This window comes from Ranitomeya imitator, chromosome 2 (assembly GCF_032444005.1).
Source record: "Ranitomeya imitator isolate aRanImi1 chromosome 2, aRanImi1.pri, whole genome shotgun sequence".
NCBI classification, from domain to species: domain Eukaryota; kingdom Metazoa; phylum Chordata; class Amphibia; order Anura; family Dendrobatidae; genus Ranitomeya; species Ranitomeya imitator.
In genome coordinates, this window is record NC_091283.1 from 636,666,983 (window position 1) to 636,687,650 (window position 20,668).

The following is a 20,668-nucleotide window of genomic DNA, read 5'->3' on the forward strand; positions in this document are numbered from 1 at the left end:
AAATGCAAAGATGTGGAAGTGTAGTTCCTCCATTATTCACAGGGCCACAATCCAAAGCGCCATAATCACCAACCCATCAACTAATTGGTGTGCACATAAGGCAGTCATCAGAGGTACCTTAATAAAAATCTCCTCAAATATCAAAAAAGAAGAGGGAAAAAATACAAAAACTCCAAAAATCTATACGCGACCTAGAGAAAACCTTAATTAGTCTCCCCTCTCCCACACCAAAAGTCCAGTCTGACTTAAGTTCTTTCAGACAAGACTTAAAATCCTTACTTTTCTCCCCGTATGAGGCAGCCCTTAACTCCTCTAAATATAAAGTATACTCTTCCTTGAATAAGCCTACCAGATACATGGCAAATAGAATAAAAAAATTAAGGACCCAAAACAAAATTAATAGAATATCCTCCCTGTCAGATAATACCCCACTATCTCATCCTCAGGACATAGCCAACGAGTTCGCCAAATACTACACCAAGCTTTATAATCTAAACCTGGACCCCTCTTCTCCCCCCGCAAAAGAATTGGACATTAAAGCCTACCTAGCCAATATTAAACTCCCTTCCCTTTCAAAAGAAGAGGCAGAATCCCTGTCAGCTCCCTTTACCACCCTAGAAGTAGAAGAAACCATCAATCATCTTAAAACTCAAAAATCTCCGGGGCCAGATGGCTTTAGTAACGCTTACTATAAGGCCTTCTGCAAAAATCTATCCCCTCACTTGGTAAAACTTTTTAACTTCGCCTCTGAATCAGGATTTTTCCCACCAGAAATGCTAGAAGCATCAATTGTTCTGATTCCAAAACAATCAGGTGATCCCACATCTCCTAGTAACTATAGACCGATCTCCCTTCTGAACACTGACTTAAAAAATTTTTCAAAAATTCTGACCAACAGGCTTAGTCATTTCCTACCCAACCTAATAGCAAATGACTAGATGGGCTTCATTAAAAATAGACAAACAGCTGATGCTACTAGAAGGTTAATAAACTCTCAAACTCACTAATTTATCTAGGTCCCCAACAGTACTCATATCACTTGACGCTGAGAAAGCCTTTGACCGCATAGACTGGTGCTTTCTCAGACAAGACCTAATAAAATTCGGCTTTGATAACCTCATCTCCATATTTGTCACTTTACAAAGGCCCCACAGCCAGAATTATCTGTAATAACCACATCTCAACTGCATTTGACATCAACAACGGTACAAGACAGGGTTGCCCCCTATCCCCATTACTTTTTAACTTGGCACTTGAACCCCTAGTAGAACACAGACAAAATAATAATATCTCTGGTATAATCACCAACAAGCGCCAACATAAGCTCAGTCTATTCGCTGATGATATAATTTTGACACTCACCAACCCGATTACCTCCACATTGGAAACCTTTAAGGAACTGGAATATTTTGCGGCCCTCTCTAAATTTAAGATTAATAATCTAAAATCCAACATTTTACCCATACATGTTAACCAAAAAGAAATCAATCTTTTGAAAAAAAATCAACATCACTCATTTGGTGTAGTGAGGAATTTTCATACTTGGGGATTATCATCAACAAAAATTTAGAAAAAAAACTGTCTCATCAAATTTAAAAAAGCTAACTGATTCAATTTCAAAAGATAGCATTTCCTTTAAAGATAGAGACCTTTCCTGGTGGGGGAGAAATCTGGCAGTTAGAATGTTCACTCTCCTCAAAATCCTATATACTCTAAGATGCATCCCACTTCCCATCTCTACGTCCTACCTGTCGGCGATCCAATCCCAATAGAACAACATTATTTGGATTAACAAAAAACCCAGAACGGACACTAGATCCCTCTACAAAAAGAAAATCCATGGCGGAATGCATATTCCGAATGTACATGCCCATTATCACACGCTTTTATTAAAACAAAGTTCATCTTGGCTTTCAGATCAAAACATCCCTGCATGGTACGACGTGGAGATGGAAATCAACAAGGGCAAACCCCTTAAATCTCTGATTTTCCAGGCCATAACTAACTCCTCCCCCAAACCCCCCCCCCCCCCGCACCCACTATTCCAAGCAATCTCCCTTGCATGGTCAAAAATTTCTAAATTAGGAGGTAGCAGCCAAATCGGCCCTACACTTCACAAGATATCTTTATCTTTCATTTACTCAATTTTGAACAAAAACTTACACCCCTTGTGGGCAGACTTAAAAATTCAAACCCTAGGGGACATCTCAATTGGACCTAAACTTCTAGACTTTAGCTCACTAAAAAATAAATACAAAGCCCCATCATCCTCCTTGTTAGATTACATGGTCCTGAGGGAAGATATAAAACTTTTCCTAAGCCTCAAGTTGAGTTTTTCTGAGACATCACTAAAAATCTTATCCAACCCAAACCATCGAATTTTCTGGAGCCATAAATTTATATACGACAGTTTTAACAAAGATGCATCCTTTGCAAAAAGCGCATATATAATAACCTGGGAGAAATCCCTCAATCACTATGCCTCCACAGACGAATGGGAAGAGGCATTCTCAGCCTCTTACAAATCAACAATTTCTATGTCCCTTCTAGAATCTCATTTTAAAGTATGCTCCAGATGGTACTACACCCCAGCGAGGTTGTCCCACTTCACTCCATCCAATTCCCCCCTATGTTGGAGGGGCTGTGGCCATAGAGGAGACTTATTACACATCTTTTGAAACTGCCCAATCGTTGTTTCCTTTTGGTTAAACATTTCCTCAATTATTTCCAAATTAATAGGATCTACCTTCTCCCTCTCTCCACAATTAGCCCTCCTTTCTCTGGATACTAACCTTATTGATAGGTCCCTGATTCACATAATCCTTCATTTATGCATGGTAGCCAAAAACTCCATTGCCTATCATTGGAAAAAATCAATTCTTCCTAACGCTGACTCAATTATTAATTTGATGTCTCAACATAGAGAACTTGAACTTAAATTCGCCCTGTTCAACGGATTTAGCAAGTTTTATCAAAAATAGTACAAATGGGAACAGTGTTTTAAACCCTGACCTCTCAATACCCTATTCTCATGGTCTGACTGAGCTTCTTTTAGACTTCACAGCCCCCTAAACTTCTCATTGCCACCTCTTTTCCTGCCTACCTAGTCTAGACACTCTCCCTCTATTGACCTCTGCTATTTAGTTGCCAATTATAGATAAGTTCACCTCAAGGGCTGCGTCCCTAGTTCATTCTGGCAAAAATGTAGCCAAATGTTATACCTTGATGTGATAATTGCATTACAGTCGCCATCATAATGTGGCTAGTTCCAAGGGCTGCGTCCCTTGCTTTATTCATGTAAAACTGTTATGTAAAACTGTTATTATTCTCACTATTATGTGAGATCTGTTTGTTATACTTCCCTATTTCCCATTGCTCATATCCCTTCCCCCTCCTCCCCTCCCCTACCTCCTCCTCCCGGTTAAAATAAAAACCCCAATAAAGTCTTTGGGAAAACAGAGTTCAAGACTCCATCAGGAAACACCACAGGAACAGATGTGGAAAGTACGGTATGTGTCCTGTGTGGTGTAGCATATAGAGGATGTGTCCCGTGTAGTATATAATATAATCTCTGGAATTTTAGGGATTCAGCAGCGCAGATATTTACAACACTTATCCCAATCTGCATCTTAACAACTGGTCTCTCCTGGACTCGTGGATCTGCTGCAGGGAATCTTTTCAATATTTCAAATTTAACCATGTCTGGTGAGTGCAATCCTATGGATTAATCATTTAACCTTCTGAGATGACACTTTTTGAACTCTACAAATTGCCTCTTCAGAGAAAAAAAAAAAAGAGGACTTAACTTTATAGCGCCACCTGTTGGTAGTAGTGATCCTACAAGTCACAATCAACCATTCAGCGAGTCGTGCAATATGACTAAATCAGTATCACAATTCGCAGACACGGTGTTTCGGGCTGTTGGCCCTCGTCAGTGCGAAGCATGAGAACTAATTTGGCTAGTCCTCTTTTTTTTCTGAAGAGGCAATTTGTATATTAAATTCCCAGAGGAGCATTGCACGGCGAATAAGCCTCCTTACCTTGACAAGCCAGAGCTGGTATGTCACTCTCCATAAGGAGAAACGTTACCTATTTGAACTCTTTCCTTCAACAGAGTTTATGGGATTATATATGGGATTTCATTGTGTTTTTGTAAAGGCCAGGCTTCATGTTCGCATTTAGTACTGTGCATTTTGAATAATGTGAGTTTTAAAATGTAATTCCTGTTCTGTGTGGTGAGCTGCTTATTAGACCTCATCTACACTGTCATTTTGGTCAGTAGTTTGAAGAATATTGTATCTGTGTGGGTTCAGCTATGGAATTTGTCTCACAAGTACTGTTACTAGATGTTGAACAAACTACAAAAGTGTGAATGAGACCTAACTCTACATTAATTTTGTGTCCTGCTCTGTCTTTTACGTTTCCGTATCAGCCATTCCTGTAGAATTACATTGTACAGTGTTGGAAATTGGGAGTTTAGCCGAGCTATAAGCAGCATGGACTCTGGAAGTCTATGCAAATATATGCAAGTCCTGCAGAATGATAGTTTATGTAAATTACTCTTCACTTTAATAAGCTTTACATATTAAAGCATTGCATAATTATGACAAATTACAATACTTGCATATATCAGTTCCCTTAAATTATCACTCCTGGTTATTTTTTATTTTACCATCGAAGAGTTAACAAAATCGAAGGCGAGCTAAGCCCATCAGCATCAGCATTCTGGAATGCTGTAGATAAGCCCCCGATGTATAATTATAATAATATTTATTTTTATATAGCGCTAACATATTCCGCAGCGCTTTACAGTTTTGCACATATTATCACTGTCCCCCGATGGGGCTCACAATCTAAATTCCCTATCAGTATGTCTTTGGAATGTGGGAGGAAACCGGAGTGCCCGGAGGAAACCCACGCAAACACGGGGAGAACATACAAACTACTTGCAGAAGGTGTCCAAGGTGGGATTAGAACCCAGGACTCCAGCGCTGCAAGGCTGCAGTGCTAACCACTGAGCCACCGTGCTTGCCCATCCTGAAAGATGAGAAAAAGAGGTTAGATTATACTCACCCAGGGCCGGTCCGATGGGTGTCGTGGTCCCGTCCAGCGTCTCCCATCTTCTTACGATGATGACCTTTTCTTGTTTTCACGCTACGGCCCGGCGCAGGCGTACTTTGTCTGCCCTGTTGAGGGCAGAGCAAAGTACTGCAGTGCGCAGGGAAAGGTCAGAGAGGTTGGCGCCTGCGCACTGCAGTACTTTTCCCTGCCCTCAACAGGGCAGACAAAGTACGCCTGTGCCGCAGCGTTAAGACAAGAAGAGGACGTCATTTGATGAAGATAGAAGGAGCCGGACCAGACTGCGACACCCATCGGACCAGACCGGGACCGCTCCTAGGTGAGTATAATCTAACCTCTTTTTCTCATCTTTTAGGATACATCCGGGGCTTATCTACAGCATTCCAGAATGCTGTAGATAAGCCCCTGATGCCAGTGGGCTTAGCTCACCTTCGATTTTGGGGGTGACAGGTTCCCTTTAAGTAAACTAAGCTAAAATACTTAGGGGTTGTTGTCTTCTGGCACTGTGTCGTTGCTTCGGTCCTCTTCATTGCCAAAAGCAGTAGAATATGGCCACCGGTACATACAAAGAGAATACATTACAGATTCCATTCTGGTGGTTAAATAAAAAAATACTCTGGCGTGGTATTTTAAACAAGATGATATGTCAGTACTTCTGTGTGGTGTAATATATAGAATATGTGTCCTATGTGATGCAGTATATAGGGGATGTGTCCTGTGTGATGCAGTATATAGGGGGATGTGTCCTGTGTGATGTAGCACAGAGGATGTGTCCTGTGTGGTGTAGTATATATAGGCCATGTCCTGTGTGTGTAGTGTAGTGTATAGAGAACCTGTTAGCTCTCCTGTGTGGTGCAGTATATAGAGGGTGTGTCCTGTGTGGTGTAATGTATAGCAGATCTGTCGGCTCTCATGTGCGGTTCTCCAAGCAGGACCCATTTTCTCACCTGACACCATACACAAGCCAACAGGTCCCCCTTATTGATAGAACATTCTTCTTTAGTTGCAATACAGTATCTTATGTAGGACCAATTTTGTGGCCCTTGAAGTAAGCTTTGTTGCATATTCTGCATCCACTGATTCTATATGCTGCAATATAAGTTTTGCATGGCTAAGTAGAAGTACATAGTTATATGCAAAGGTTGCAGTGAAGTTTTATTAAGAGAGCAAGCACCAACTTTAATAAGCTAACATTTAGATTACATTGTTATATATATAGGAAGGAGACCACACAATGGCTACTAAAATAAATTCATATTTAAAAGACAAGCCAGAAGAAACTGCTGCTGCAAAAAGAAAAAATATAAGTCTGATGCAGTAAGGAGACTAGCGACATCAAGAATGAGGGTAGCCAAAGCCAGTTCAGCATCATGTGAGCAAAAATTATGTTAACCAGTGAATGATTTGTGCAGCTAACAGCCTCAACTTCAGAAACTGCTACTCGACCTGAGTTAGTGCCAGATGAAGCTGCATCTGTATATATAACACGTGATGCCAGGGAACCTTACACATCACATACCGTTGAACAGGATTATACAGATCAAACTTGTGAGTCAGAGAAAATAATTTACTCAGATTCAGAAAGTTCTTCAACACCTGACATTTCCATTCCTTTTAGAGCACCAGATCTGATGTACAATTTAGCTACAAAGTTGGACTTTATGAAAAAAACAATTCAACCATCATCTGATGCTACCCACAACTTGCCATTTCATGCACACAAAGTTTACTTCAGGGCTCTACAAAGTGGTAGTGCCATTCAAGAAAAAAAATGCCTACAGTTTTGCTCTAGATGCATGGCTTTTCAAAGTAAAAGAAGAAGCCATCTTATTAATGGCTGGACAGCTGGTTAAATACATGTGTATGATCACATAAAAGGAACCTGAGGAATCGATCCTACATCGATCATCTACAACAGCTTATTTGTGTGCTGTACAAAAGACATTAAAACAAATATGAAAGTAAATGTAGCCAATAAAAAATATATATATAAAAAAACAAAACAAAAAAAAACACCACACTACATAACTGTACTGTTAAAAGAGTAATTGACATTATAGTGACTGTTTACATGAGGTTGAGGCAATTAGTGAGAAAAAAAATAAAGCACTCACATAGCAAAGGACATAATGGTTTGGTGATATTTTTAAGTCAATCTTCAAATTGTAATAATGGGGAAAGTGGTGAAAGGCCAAAACTCCAGAAGGAAAAATGCTGTTCAGTGTGTAAATGACAAGCTCACACACTGTTTCTATTCAATAACAGTGCAGTATAAATTTGCGTTATGTAACGGACAGGACTGTCTATGAAACTCTTCTCAGGAATGAAAGAGCATTTAGATAGATTTTTTCTGAGTGTTAGTTCTTTTCATGGGGCTTCCAATATGAATGGGTGCTACTGGAGGGGGGGTAGAATATGTCGGGTCAAGAAAAGTTCATGTGGGGGGGCGTGGCTTCAGTGTCAATGGAGAGATACACTTGAAGAGGGAGCTCCGGGGAAAAATCCCACAAAACAGCTACTAACGCATTCTAAAAGGGGGCCACCTGCCACATAACCCATCTATATCAACCCCTTATACCATAGGGAGCACTCCCAACTAAAAATTAGCTGGCTAAACGGCGCTATAGGCCACAATCCAGCACCTGCCTGACGGGGCCTATGAGGCCTCTTAAGCCTGAAAGGCCTAACACCACAAACAAGAGACTTTCTCCCCGCTTCTCCCTGTTCCCTGCAAAACGAACCCCCACAGTGACCCTACAGGGAGTTCGGCAGGTCACAAGCAGAAGGATCTCTCGTCAGACGGATACCGGAGAGCAGGTGCAGCAGGCCTTGCGAGTCCAGAATAGGCCGCAGGCTGCGGCTCCAGGAGACCTGCGGAGGACAGCGTAGCTGAAGCGCCACATAAAGCGGCGGATAACAGAAAGCAGGAGCTGCGGTGCAGCGTCTCATCGGACGCAAGCCTTACCACAACTCCCCAGGCGCAGGCGTCATCCAACCGGCAGGTTCCGAGACTGTCAGAAGACCAGCGGCCACGGAGACTGTTGGATCGCCGCCAGAAAATCATCCCGCCTTCTCCCTGCCTTCCGACGAGGGACACGATCTTCTCGGGGAGTTCCGTAGAGGCAAACCGCAAGGTCAGTCCACAGATAAATTGAGGCCCCGGATCCAACCCGGTGGTTTATGGAGGCCTGCAAAAAAAGTCCCCTGAAAAACAAACCTATATACTGCGGGAAGCTCTACAAAAGGGGGGTAATTACAAGAGAGTGTCCTCCTCTCATCGGCCCTATAGGAAATTACTCCTGGAGAGGAGTATAAGTGTGTTTTATTATAATACAGACACGTACAGCACTTGTCTATGGGAAGTAGTTCCGGCCGTTCCACAACATTAGGAATCACTCCTCCTCTGACTGACATCATGAACAACTCAAAATTTAAGAGGAAAGCTAACCCCACTACCCCAATTAAGTCTCAATACAATCTAAAACAAGACAAACCTCAAGGCCGTAGAGACCAAGAAAGAAACAGTGCAAACTCTACTTCTCCTAGGCGTAGGTCTAGATCTCCTCGAAGAGAAATGTCTCGGTTACTTGATTACGGGCCTAATATTAAATCCTTTGGCAGTAAATCTTCTACTAAAATGGACTCTTCTACTAGTTTGAAGAGAATGAACCCAAGATGACCTAATAAACAAGTTAATGAACAAAATGGATGAAAAGCTAGACTCTCTTGTAAAGAAAATGAAAATCGAAATGGACTCCAACTGACAAGATCGAAAAACAACTGTCAAAACATGAGGAGAGGCTAAATAGGCTCGAGCATAGATCGTCAATTTCTTTTGATGAACTGGACCGGCTCAACCTAGAGATGAAACATCTACGCTCCAAAACGGCAGTTCTTGAAGACAAAGGTCGACAAAACAATCTGAAAATAAGGGGCATATCAGAGGATGTGACTCAGGAACAGCTGTCGACACACCTCAAGAATATCTTTAAATCGGCCTTGCCTGACCTTTCGGATCTGGACCCAACGATTGATAGAGCCCACCGGTTGCCTAAACCTCCCAAGGTCTCTGCGGAATTACCAAGAGACACTATCCTCAAACTTCACTTTTTCAAAACCAAAGAGATACTTGCCTACCTAAAAGGACAAGAAAACCTTCCCAGAGCCTTATAAGGAACTAAAGGTTTTCCCCGACTTTTCAAAAGAAACTCTGGAAGGCTGAATGGAATTCAGGCCCGTGACTACAGCTCTTCGCGATAAAGGAATCAGTTACAAATGGGGCTTTTCGTTGAAACTGCTAATTTCATACCGGGGAAGAACCATACCAATCTTTTCCATGGAAGACGGACTGAACTTCGTTAGATTGTTAGATCGCTGAATAGAGACTAACCAGATGATGGTTGTAGGGAAGCACTTTTTCAGCCATCCCCTAGTGGTGGGGGTCTCCATCTCAACCGCTATTTGGGATTTTTCCCTTATTCCCACCCACTCTTAACCCCATTTTTCTTTTCAGGTAGTTCTGCGGACCTACTTGTGTAGACATTGTAGACGTTCTTATCTTTCAGGTTTCAACTAAAGATCCGCCGAGACTGCGGTTCGCAAGAAGAAAGCTATAATATGCTATAACACGAGTTATCACTATATCTCGCCTCTCAGTGCAATTTTTCCTTTTCAGACTATAGAAATCCTAAAGTTTAAAGTATTATTTCCTATCATAGCGAACTGGTTAAAATTGTAGTTATTTACCGATAACGGTATTTCTCTGATCCAATGATGGCACCACGGAGAGAGGGGTCCGCCTCCAGGGACATGAAACCTACAGGTGAAAGAGGGCGTACCTCTCTCCCACATCAGTTGGTTTACAGAGCCTTAGGGTACTGTCACACAGTGGCATTTTGATCGCTACGACGGCACGATCCGTGACGCTCCAGCATCGTAACAATATCGCTCCAGCGTCGTAGACTTCTGTCACACTTTGCAATGTACGACGCTGGAGCGATAATTTCATGACGTATGTGCGATGTAGAAGCCGTTGGTTACTATGCTCACATCGTATACAATATCGTGCACACCTTTGTTACATCATGCGATCATGCCGCCACAGCGGGACACTAAACGACGTAAGTTTCAAACGATCTGCTACGACGTACGATTCTCAGCGGGGTCCCTGATCGCAGGAGCGTGTGAGACACAGCGAGATCGCAGGAGCGTGTGAGACACAGCGAGATCGCAGGAGCGTGTGAGACACAGCGAGATCGCAGGAGCGTGTGAGACACAGCGAGATCGCAGGAGCGTGTGAGACACAGCGAGATCGCAGGAGCGTGTGAGACACAGCGAGATCGCAGGAGCGTGTGAGACACAGCGAGATCGCAGGAGCGTGTGAGACACAGCGAGATCGCAGGAGCGTGTGAGACACAGCGAGATCGCTGGAACGTCACGGATATATCGCTGGAACGTCACAAATCGTGCCGCTGGAACGTCACAAATCGTGCCGTCGTAGCGATCAAAATGCCACTGTGTGACGGTACCCTTATACAGAACTTCAGCTGCAACTCAATATTTGCACAAATTAAACTTAACCAATTTAACTTAACAGAGGCACCGTGACTAAAGCTAATTACTAGTACATTATAATGTGCACACCTGTGTGTGAAAAGGGACGGAATATACGGGTGCCATCATGGGATCAGAGAAATACCGTTATCGGTAAGTAACTACAATTTTCTCTATCCCCATGATGGCACCACAGAGAGATTTGCATAGATTGTAACTCTTAGGGAGGGACCACTGCCTCTAGAACCTTTCGCCCAAAGGTGAGATCAGAGGAGGTCAAGTCTAAACGGTAATGTTTGAAAAATGTAGACTGGGAAGACCAAGTGGCCGCTCTACATATCTGTTGTATCGAAGCGCCAGCTCTCTCCGCCCAGGATGATGCTACTGCTCTGGTTGAATGAGCTTTTATGTTCGGGATGGCTGTCCCACAGGATGAGTAGGATAGGGCGATGGCGTCTCTTATCCATCTCGCCAACGTGGCTTTCGATGCTTTCTGTCCCTTCCGAGGACCCTGGAAGCAGACAAACAGAGCCCTATCCTTCCTGTACTCCCTAGTGGCTGATAGATATTGGACCAGACATCTTTTTACGTCTAGGGTATGCAGTGTTTTTCCCCCCTCATTTTTGGGGCTGGGACAAAAAGGAGGGCAAAGAGATCTCTTGTGTTCTATGAAATTGTGACGCGATTTTAGGGAGGTAAGCCGGGTCAGTTTTAAGAATGACTCGGTCTTCAAGTATTTGAGTAAAGGGTGGGCATGCAGATCACGCTTGTATATCGCTGACGCGGCGGGCCGAGGTTAGGGCCACTAGGAGTGTGGTTTTTAGAGATAAGATCTTTAAAGGAGAGTCCGCCAGGGGCTCAAAGGGAGGTTTGGTTAGGGCATTTAAAACAAGGTTTAGATCCCATGGAGGAGTGTTATGGAGAGGAATAGGCCTGGACCTACTTGAGGCCTTAATGAATATCATGATCCAGCGATTTCTGGCTAGATCATGATTATACAAAGCTCCCAAGGCTGCTACCTGAACCTTTAAAGTACTTGTAGCTAGACCCTTTTCCAATCCCTTCTGCAGGAACTCAAGAATTTTTCCTATTGGGATTTCCCCGGATGGGTCTGCACCAGATACCGACATAAATTTTTTCCACACTCCCATATATTTTGGTGGTTACGAATTTTCTACTCTGTAATAGAGTGGATACTAGATTGGGTGAGAAACCTTTATCACCTAGTAGCTTCCTTTCAAAAGCCAGGCTGTCATGTGTAGGTTCTTTACACTGGGGTGAAACACCGGACCCAGGGATAAAAGTTTCGGCGTGTCTGGTAGAACCCAAGGGCTTGATATGGACATTTTTCTTAGCCAAGAAAACCATATTCTGCGGGGCCAGAATGGAGCTATTACTATCACTGTTGCTCCCTCCTCTGGAATTTTCCTCAGCACTAAGGGGATGAGGGATATCGGAGGGAACGCATAGGTGAGACGATAGTTCCAGGGAATTGTAAAGGCGTCTATAGCTACTGGGCCCCCCCGGGGATCGATTGAGCAGAATGTTCTTACTTTCTGGTTTTGACTGTTCGCGAATAGGTCTATTTCTGGCTGTCACCTAAGTTTTACAATCTGGTTGAATACTGATTGTTTTAGCTCCCACTCCCCCTGTTTTAAGCATGTCCTGCTCAAGAAGTCTGCAGTTTGGTTTTCTGAGCCTTTTATGTGGAGAGCTGTTAAGGACTTCAAATTGTGTTCTGCTATGTGGAAGATGGATTGGGTTACCTCCATTAGTGCTCGAGACCTGGTGCCCCCTTGGTGGTTTAGATATGCTACCACTACCTGGTTGTCTTAAAAGATTTTTACGTGATGCAGTGAAGGAGTTTTAGAAAGTGCGTTAGAACTGTTAGCGGTAAAATTGGCCCTTTCATGTTTGAAGAGACTAGCTCTTGACTTTTGCTCCAATTCCCCTGTGCCACTTGATCCTCTATGTGTGCTCCCCACCCCCAGGGGCTTGCATCCGTCGTTAGGATTTTTTCCGTCGGTAGTGCCCATGGAACCCCCTTGGTTAAATTCACTGGGTCTGCCCACCAAACTAGGGAGTGTATCGTGCTTGATGAGATACTTAATTGCCCGTCTAAATTTCCACGCAGAGATAGACTTTAGATTTAAGCCTCCCATTGTAGGTCCCGGGTATGACATTGTGCCCACTGCACGGCCGGGATACAGGCCGTCATGGAGCCCAGCAGGGACATCGCTTTTCTTAGAGTAGTGACTGGAGATATCGTCAACTATAACACAGCCTGTGTCATTTTTTTAATCTTTCCCTGAGGAAGGTAGCACTTCTGCGTGATCGAGTCTAGGACTATCCCTAAGTACTCCTGTACCTGGGTTGGCACTACTCTGGATTTGGGTATGTTCAGCCAACCTAGACTCGACAGTGAAGCCATGACCAAATCCAACTGTTGTTTGCAATGTTGGAATGAGGTCCCTACCACAAGGAGGTCGTCCAGATAGGGAACTATTAGAACATTCTGTTCCCGTATGTGGGCCATCACTTCTGACATTATTTTAGTGAACACCCGAGCTGCGATGGCTAACCCGAAGTGGAGAGCCCGGAATTGGTAGTGTTTCACTTCCCCCTGGATATTCACTGCTAGTCTGAGATACTTTTGATGATCCCTGTGGATAGGCACATGGTAATATGCGTCTCATAAGTCTAGAACAGTCATGAAACACAAGGGAAAGAGTATTTTCACGCAAGATTTTATGGTCTCCATTTTGAAGTGTTGATTCTCGAGGAAACTGTTTAATCTTTTGAGATTTACGATCGCCCTGTACGATCCGTCCGGTTTCCTGCGAAGGAAGAGGGGAGAGTAGAAGCCCATGCCTTTTTCCTGGTATGGGACTTCTTGCAACACTCCCTTCTGAATTAAGTTCAAGATTTCTTCCTGGAGAGCTGACTGTTCGTGTGATTGTCTCTGCGGTGTTACCATGAAGGAATTGCCAGGAGGAATGCGGAATTTCAGTTTGAGACCTTCTCGTATTATGCCTAATATCCAGGGACTGTTTGAAATTTTTTCCCAGGCTGTAAGAAACCTGGCTAGTCTCCCTCCGGCCCGGGGAATACCTTGTGTGTTCTTATTATCGGGGGGGGGGGGGGGGGGGGGGGGGGAGGAGGGTTTATTAAACAAAAAAACTCTGTTCTTATTTCTTTTGTCTTCCCATCCATCTTTATTCCCTTCTGGGGGTCTCCTCCGCATGAACTTTCTGTTCCGAAAGGGACGCCTGTAAGACTGGTTGGGGAACCCGGGGAAAGATTTCTTCTTATCCCCGGCTTTGTCGAGGATGTCGTCTAATGTTGACCCAAATAAAAATTCGCCTTCACAAGGTATTGAGCATAGTTTGGTTTTTGTTTGCAAGTCCCCTGGCCAGCACTTTAGCCACAGGGCACGTCTTGCGGCGTTCGAGAAGGAGGCTGACCTGGCTGCTAATCTAGCTGAAGCTGCCGCACCTTTCATCACAGACACTGACTTTTGGATTGTCTCCCTTGAGACTTTTTCCTTTAACTGGGAATCCAAGTGCTCGAGCCACACCATTAAGGAGCGGGCCGTACAGGTGGCCACGATGGCTGGTTTTAGTCCACCCCCTGCCGCTTCCCAGGAGCTTTTCAAGAAAGTCTCAGTTTTTTTATCCATAGGGTCTTTTAAGGTACCCATGTCCTCGAAGGGCAGGGCGAATTTTTTAGAGGCCTTCGCTATGGCCACATCCAATTTTGGTGCCTTGCTCCAGGTTGAGTAGGCTGGGTCATCGAAAGGGTATTTTCTCTTGGGAGTCAAAAGGACTCTGTCTGTTTTTTTCCATTCTCTCTTGATTAGAGAGTAAATTTTTTCATTAATTGGGAACGCTCTTTTCTTTTGTTCCAACCCGCCAAACATGATATCCTGCGCCTTTTTTTAGGGCGTTCATCTACCAGACCCATTGTTGTCCTGACGGCTTTTATTAGGGTGTCTGTCTCTTCGATAGGGAAGCAACTGCGTCCCCCTTCTGAGGATAGCAAAGAGGTGTCAGATATTGATGAATCACTAGCATCAGATGTTTCGCTTTCCGACTCGTCAACACTAGACTCAGGAGACCTATGACTTGTTTTGCGTTTTTTCTTTGAGGTTTTAATGCCTTTGAGGGCACTCTCCACCTGACTCCTTATTAATGACTTTAGGTCTGAGGCAAATGCCGGGGACTCCTCCTGAATCGTTTTCTCTATGCAAGTGTTGCATAGCTTTTTCTCCCAGGAGGAAGGAAGCTCCTCTGAACATATAGCACATACTGTGTGCTTTGATTTGCCTGTACATTTTCTTCCCTAGGAAAAAAAGAGTAACCCCGTATTAAACTCAGCACTTTCACGTAGATCACTTACCACCTGTGGATAAGAGATACAGTCTCAGGCCTGGGGACTATATCCACCACTGGATTCGTCTCTGGTCGTGTGGTTTTCGCAGAACCCCGGCTGCGTTGTGACCCGGCTGCGTTGTGACCCTGAGCGTCCACTGCTGCTGCGCTGTTGAGAGGAAGTATTTCCCTTGCGCTGATGCTGTGAGCGCTGGAGCCGCTGTACCTGCTCTTGCTTAGGAGATAACAGTGCAATCTCCTGTGCATCCTGCTGCTCCTTGTTGCTCATAGTGGCCTCCGCACTGCGTTTAGTGCAAAGGAGGTTTGAATTGTCCACATTTTCCCGCCTGGAAGCGCTCATTATATTCACTTGCGCCGCTGGCGGAAGTGGCGATCTGCGCATGCGCCTGCCTGACTTCCGGTTTTCCGGATCACGGGTGCCCACATGGGGGAAGATATAAGCGGAGAAGATATAAGCGGGGACGCCCGCGGGGACGCCCGCGGGGACGCCCGCGCGCACGCCTTAGCGTTCCATCTGCCGGCGCCTGCCCACACACGTTTGGAGCTTCCGGTTCGGGCGGTAATGGCGCCGGCGTTTCAGCGGTCCCATATGATGCTGCGGTCCCATAAGATGCTGCGGCCCCCGGCCTCTGCCCACCATGCCGGCTTTGTCTGGGACCTCATGGAGAAATAGCCGCCGCTATCTCCATGTACCTCTGTGTCTCGTTACGGAGGCTATTTCGGTGACCGCCGCCACCTGCCTCCTTCCTCCCTTTCCCCCCCCCCTTTATTTTTTTCTTCAGGCTTGATCCTTTTCACTACCTCCCCCATCACTCACCCATAAGGCCCGCCGACCCCAGCGGTGGTGCTTCAGGGAAGGGAAAAAGGGGAGAGAAAACCCACTCGACCCAGCCGTGACAGGGCGCCCCGTCAGGAACCGACTGGACCAGCCCCTGGAATCCCACGAAGTATCCTCAGGTACGTGCTGTAGGTTCCACATCAGGGACAGGAAACCAACTGATGTGGGAGAGAGGTACGCCCTTTTTCACCTGTAGGTTTCCTATCCCTGGGGGCGGACCCCTCTCTCCATGGTGCCATCATGGGGCTAGAGAAAATGACTTTTAAAATTCTCTCTTACAACATCAGAGGGCTGAACAGCCCCCAAAAGAGGCACACTATAGGGAGAGAGTTACTCAAATCTCAGGCAGATATTGCTTGCATTCAGGAGACGAAGTTTTTGGCAGGAAATCACCCCTACTTCAAACATCACAGCTTCCCTCACATTTTTGAAGCTTGCAATTCCAGTAAAAGAGCTGGGGTGATCACTTTGGTCAAAAATACCGTTCCCTTTGAGGTCCTTCAGGAGTTTGGCGATGCCAAAGGCAGATACCATATCTTCATTTGTGTCATCAATGGTCAAACATGTACTCTGGCGAATGTGTACGCACCTAATAGGAATCTAACCTGGTTTCTATCAAAATTACTGAAGAAGGTAAATGAGGTTAAAAAAAAAAAAAAAAAAAAAGGGACTCTCATTTTTGGGAGATTTCAACATTACACCTGACAGGATTCTAGACTCTTCCTCAGGCTCTAGACCAGCCTCAGACAACATAAATTGGTGGCTGGATAGAAACGAACTCTACGACACTTTTAGATGTTTGAATTCCTTATCTAAGGAATTCACTCATTTCTCTACAGCCCACCAATCGGCTTCTAGGATAGACCTGATCCTAACAGACATTTTCTCTCTGGAGAGGTTCAAAAAGGTATACATTGGAGATAGCACGATATCGGATCATTCCCCAGTCATTGGTGAGATTCTTCTTGGTCCGTTACTAAAGAATGCGAGGATGTGGAAATGCAACTCCTCCATTACCCATGATCCCATTCATATGGCTACGATCCAAAAAGCTATTGACAACTATTTTACTGAAAATACTCCAAAATCCACTAACCCATCCATTAACTGGTGTGCCCACAAGGCAGTTATCAGAGGCACCATAATGAGCATTTCTTCCAAAATCAAAAAAGAAAACGGAGAAAATACGCAAATTACAAAAAGTCCATATGTGAATTAGAAAAGACTCTACTAGGCCTTCCCTCCCCCTCCCCTAAAAAACAGTCTGACTTAACATCTCTAAGGCAAGAATTAAGATCCTCACTTTACTCACCATACGAAGCCGCTCTTAATTCTTCAAAATATAAGTTCTATTCTTCATTAAATAAGCCTACCCTGTATATGGCAAACAGAACCAAAAAATTAAGAACCCAAAATTAAATAAATAGAATCTCCTCTATGGAGGGAAATACTACGTTAACCCACCCCTAGGAAATAGCCAATAAATTCTCCAAATATTATACCACCTAAACTCAGACCCATCTTCCCCTCCCCCTAATGAACTCGATATCAAAACTTACCTAGCAAACATTGAATTGCCATCCCTAACTAAAGACGACTTGGACTCCCTATCTACGCCTTTTTCCACCTATGAGGTGGAAGATACTATCAACTACCTCCACCTTCATAAGTCTCCTGGGCCGGACGGCTACAACAATGCCTATTATAAAGCCTTTGGCAAAAGCTTATCTCCACATCTTGTGAGGCTTTTTAACTACGCCACAAAGTCAGGATCCTTCCCACCAGAGATGTTGGAGGCATCCATTACACTAATCCCAAAACAATCAGGTAATCCCGCATCCCTTAGTAGCTACAGACCGATATCCCTTTTAAACACGGATATAAAATTTTTCAAAAATCCTGGCCAATAGGCTTAGCTACATTTTACCCAATTTAATAGCTAATGACCAAATGGGATTTGTTAAGGACAGACAACCAGATGACGCTACAAGAAGAATACTGGACTCCATTAAACTCACCAATTTAACTAGGACCCCAACAGTCTTTATATCACTAGATGCTGAGAAAGCATTCGACCGTATTGATTGGTGCTTTCTCAGACAGGCTTTAATCAAATTCGGATTTAACAGTAATCTTATCACCACATTTATGACACTATATAATGGCCCCACAGCTAGAATTACCTGTAATAACCACGTTTCGGGCGCATTTGTCATTAACAACGGTACGAGACAGGGATGCCCCCTCTCACCATTACTCTTTAACTTAACATTGGAACCCTTAGTCGAACACAAGACAAAATCCCAAAATATCTGGTATACGCACTAATAGGCGCCAGCATAAGCTTAGCCTATTCGCAGATGACATAATTCTGACCCTCACAAATGCTGTAGCTTCTACTCTGGAGACCCTTAACGAGTTAGAGATATTTGCAGTTCTTTCCAAATTTAAAATTAATAATTTAAAACCTAAAATCTTGCCCATTCATGTTAACTTAGAAGAAATCTGTTATCTAAAAGCTTCTACTTCATTTAAATGGTGTAGAGGAATTTCCATACCTAGGTGTTATAATCAATACAAAATTAGACATGACCGCGATATCAAGCATGAAAAAACTGACAATTGATTTTTAAAGACAGTATCATCTTCAAAGATAGAGATTTGTCCTGGTGGGGGAGAAACTTGGCGATTAAACTATTCACACTGCCCAAAATCTTATGTATTTTTAGGTGTATCCCACTTCCCATCTCCACGGCCTACCTGACGGCCATTCAATCTCAATTGGACAACATTGTCTGGAATAACAAAAAACCCAGAACTGACACTAGATCACTGTTTAAAATGAAAACCCATGGTGGAATTAACCTTCCTAATATATATGCTCCTTACTTTACGCTATTACTCAGAGTACATCTTGGTTTTCAGACCAAAATGTCCCCACATGGTATGATATGGAGATGGAAATTAACAAAGGCAAACACCCTAAATCTCTGGTTTTTAAAGCTATATCTAGTTCGATTCCAAACACTTCTATGCACCCAATATTTCAAGCAATCTCCTTGGCTTGGTCCAGAATCTCCAGAGTAGATGGTCGCAGCCAGAAAGGGTCCACGCTACATAATGAGTAAACAAAAGTTAGAGGCACATTTTTGGACCAAACTATGCCCCCCATTGGGTGGATTTTAAAATTCACACCCTGGGCGATATCTCAGATGGACCCAACCATCTGAATTTCAGCACTCTAAAAAATAAATTCAAGGTCCCATTATCCTCCTTTCTTGATTACATGTTACTGAGGGAACACGTTAAGTTGTTTCTAGGTTTCAAGTTGAGATTCTCGGAGGCATCTCTAAAAATATTGGTCAATCCAAACCACCAAATTTTTTGGAGTCATAAGTTTGTCTATGATAGCTTTAACAAAGACACGTCGTTTGTCAAAAGCGCTTTTTCATACTAGCTTGGGAGAAATCCATTAATTACACTGCTTCTATAGACGACTGGGAAGAGGCGTTCTCAACGTCTTACCACTTCACAATATCTATGACTCTTCTGGAGTCGCACTTCAAGGTGTGCTCCAGATGGTACTATACACCATCTAGGCTGTCACACAGATACTTCTAATTCTCCACTTTGTTGGGAGTGTGGCCACAAAAGGAGATCTACTACATATTTTCTGGAATTGTCCCATTGTCGTTGCCTTTTGGTCAGAAATCTCAATAAATCACTAAACTATCGGGTTCTACATTTACTCCCACACCCCAATTAGCTTTACTTTCTTTAGATACTAAACTCCTATATAGCTCTCTGCAACACATAGTTTTACACATATGCATGGTTGCCAAGAATTCCATCGCCTATTATTGGAAAAAAAAAAACTTACTCTACCCAACTCTGGCTTCATCAAACTTATGTCACAGCATAGAGAACTTGAGCTTAAATTTGCCTTGTCCAATAACGGATTTGATAAGTTCTATCGGAAATGGTACAAATGGGATCAACTTGGGGGGCGTGGCCTATGCCTGAAGCATGAAGACGTAGGTTCTGGAGGTCTAGGGATAAACATCCCAATCCGACTTAAAAAGCTACTTCAATCGAGCCATCCGGCCCCTAAAATGTGTGGGAAAGGTCCAGGACTCAGTTTAATCCCTTTCTAGACGCTTATTGATTAAATTGGGGACTTTAGAGGCCTAAACTGAGCTGAGGCCTACAACATTGGTGTCATAGGTCCCGACATAGGTCGGGACATTGATTAACACAGTATGCCGGCTGCAGTGAAACCACGCCCCTTTCTACACAGCGCAGCGCTCCAAGGCTGAAGACCAGGACAAAAGCGACCGAGAAGGCACACCGGAGCAAGAGACCTCGCCGGGTACTTCTGGTGCTGGAGCCGCCAGGACTGAGGTGAGACGGGCACCGCTGAGAGCGTCCCCTCCCCCCTTCGCGGCGCTCGGCAGCGGCGAGCAGGAGATCAAGGGCCTCCCAGTCCGTGCCGCAGCCAGGCGCGGTGAAGAGGCTGAAGAAGCAGACACCCTCCAGAGAATCCAAAGCTCCGACCGGAGCAAGAAGCCCTGCCAAACCCTTGCCGCGCCGGAGCCTCCTAGCACAAGAGGAGACAGGCGCTGCAGAGAGCGCCGCCTCCCCCTCCCTTCGCTGTGACCGGCGGCTCGGCGCGGAGATCAAAGAGCCTCTCAGCCCGTGCCGTATCCAGGCACGGTGAAGCGGCTGAAGAGCGGAGGCAGCGGAGACATCGATGGTGAGGTGAGGGAGCTTGCCGGAAGGCACCCGCCACGAGAGAGCTACACCAGAG

General features: G+C 44.3%; 1 protein-coding gene across 1 annotated transcript in view; it reads left to right on the plus strand.

The window, feature by feature from the left end:
* The first annotated feature begins 3,462 nt into the window (after positions 1 to 3,462).
* Positions 3,463 to 20,668, plus strand: part of LOC138665321 (centromere protein Q-like) — a 149,046-nt gene continuing 131,840 nt past the window's right edge. The window contains exons 1-2 of the mRNA XM_069752689.1: positions 3,463 to 3,509; positions 3,584 to 3,705. Coding sequence (XP_069608790.1) covers positions 3,496 to 3,509; positions 3,584 to 3,705 — 136 coding nt within the window. The 5' untranslated portion in view covers positions 3,463 to 3,495. The remainder of the gene's footprint in view (positions 3,510 to 3,583; positions 3,706 to 20,668) is intronic.